Source organism: Lactuca sativa, chromosome 4, assembly GCF_002870075.4.
Source record: "Lactuca sativa cultivar Salinas chromosome 4, Lsat_Salinas_v11, whole genome shotgun sequence".
Taxonomy (NCBI): Eukaryota; Viridiplantae; Streptophyta; class Magnoliopsida; order Asterales; family Asteraceae; genus Lactuca; species Lactuca sativa.
Window position 1 is genome coordinate 101,042,453 of NC_056626.2, and position 2,547 is coordinate 101,044,999.

Genomic DNA, 2,547 nt, shown 5'->3' on the forward strand with positions numbered 1-2,547 from the left:
CATAAGGTATAAGAAAATAAACTTAAATCACAAACAACTAATATCTTAAAAACGTCAAATCAATAGTAATTAACAATACATATCTTCAAATTGTCTAATTTCACTATTTTTCAAAGATAGACATAATAAAAAAAACCAACACTTTTGTCTGTTAGTATTTATTCATCTTTCATCCATGAACCTATCTTATTTTTAATATTTGATATATTAATAATTAATAAAAAATGTATAAATATATGCGGTACGGTGTGGTTTTTTTTACAGTTTTTTTAAAACTAATAACCGCACCGTACCGCAAGTTTGCGGTTTTTGGAAAACTGAAAACCTCACCAACGGTTTTTATTGCGGTTGCGGTTTTTGCGGTTAATTTTAGTTGCGGTATGGTTTTTGTTCACCCCTACAAGTTAGCATAAGATAAAGATGAAACATCATCACAAAAGTACTTTGATGTTACATCATTCAATTGACTAGAATTAAACATTACTAGACAAATAAATTCCGAAGTTTCACATAAAAAACACCAACCAAACATAAGATGAAGATGAAACATAAATATGACAACGGTGAAATACCTTGCATCACAATAGTACTTTGATGTACATGATTTAATTGCCTAGTATTAAACCTTACTAAGCAAATAAATTCCAAAGTTTCATATAAAAACACCAAACAAGCATAAGATAAAGATCAAACACCAATATGGCAATGCTAAAATACCTTGTATCACAATAGTACTTTAATGTACATCATTTAATTGACTTGTGTTCACAAAAGCACTAACACATCAATATTTTACATATCTTTAAACAAATCAAATAATACAAATGTCACGCAATAAATACTATCAAAAATACATCTCCTCAAAGAAGAAATATATTTTAAATATTATTTACCATATCTATTATATTCCGAAATTAATATTTTAACGACAAAATATAGTTCCGTAAAAAAAATTTAATAAACTTTTTTGACGAATAGGTTTCTCAAATTGAACATATTAGTGCCACGTAGACCTTCACCGTCGGGTTGAACGACGGCGGCGCGTGTTTCATTACCGGTGTTTCCCACGGCAAATCGTAGAGTTTTTTCTACTTGAATTTCGTCACTCCGACAACTGAAATGGTGGCGATAACCGATACATGACTGGACGTTAAGATTCAACACCAACCCCTTTCCTCCGACGCCGGAGACGGCAGCCGTCGCATCTCCGCCGGTTGTAGATTTTTTGCTCCGACGAGTGTCGGGTTTTTCCTTTTTGAGAACAACCTTCTCAGCAGCATTCCTGACCACGTTGTCGTGTAAATTCCGACCAGATCCGACTCTGTTAATTTGCCAAACTGGGCTGCTCCTACCTACATGAACCCCACCACGGATTGGGCTGTTTGGCCACTTCCTAGACTTCGATTCTCCGGCGGAGTTGCTCCTCGAGCACGGCGCACTACTGACTTTCCGGGTGCCAGCGATTGGTGGCCGTGGCCTATTCCCGCCGTTCCCAGCTGATTTACTCCTTGAAAAAGGCCATAGATTTATATTCAGCTCCGCTATGCTAATCCCGCCACCACCTCCGAAGCCGGAAACACCTTTCTTTTTCTTATCTTTCTCTTTATTCTCTGAGTTTTTCTTGAAAATGTCTTTCCATCGTTTCGACGCTGTTAATGTCGATGTCGGCTCGGATGCAGCTCCAGAAACGGGGCTAACGACGGTGGCTATACTCGCAGAGTCAGGAGGCTCGTCGGAGTTGCGGGCATTGAGTAACTGAAGAGGAACAAGAACACCGCCAGAAAACAATTCGTCGGCAGAATGAAGGAAGGTTTGGGGGCAAGAGGGGTTTCTGACCATCCAAAACTCGAATTCCGGCGAATTAGTTTCACTGCTTCTTCTTCCGCTGCTACTCGTGGAAAGAACTGTGGGATTTTCCATTTCACAGAGAAATTTGAAGATTGGAAAATTTGAAGATGGAAATTGTGTTCAGAGTATTGAAGGTGGATATGACAGTGACCCTACACGTACGTGTATATATATATATATATATATATATATATATATATATATATATATATATATATATATATATATATATATATATATATATATATATATATATATATATATATATATATATATATATATATATATATATATGATCAAATGAGAACACCAAAAAAAGGTTAAAGAATGCGATAACAAAGTATATTCATTTGTGATTTCATGTATTCATTTATGAAGAAATGATAAATTTTTACGCCTTTAGGCTATGTTTGGCGCACTAGCTGAAAAGCTAGTTGTTGGCTGAAAAGCTAACTGATAGCTGAAAAACTAGCTGTTAAATAAAAAAAAATAGCTGATAGCTGAAAAGCTAGCTGATAAAAAATAATGTTTGGTAAAACTAGCGAAAAGATATAAAATTACAGAAAATGACATTTAAAAATTGTTTTCCTATAATTAATTAAGAGGTATATTTGAAAAATTCTAAAAAAACTCCTAAAAAGCTAGTCTAACTAGCTTTTTAAAAAGCTAGCTTAAAAACTATTTTTTGGCTTGGCAAAC

General features: G+C 34.7%; 1 protein-coding gene across 1 annotated transcript; it reads right to left on the reverse strand.

The window, feature by feature from the left end:
* Positions 1 to 700: 700 nt before the first annotated feature.
* LOC111907874 (uncharacterized) lies at positions 701 to 2,000 on the reverse strand. The gene has a single exon (XM_023903688.2). It carries the CDS (start codon positions 1,918 to 1,920, stop codon positions 955 to 957), a length of 966 nt encoding a protein of 321 aa, XP_023759456.1. The 5' UTR covers positions 1,921 to 2,000; the 3' UTR covers positions 701 to 954.
* Between the last annotated feature and the right edge of the window lie 547 nt (positions 2,001 to 2,547).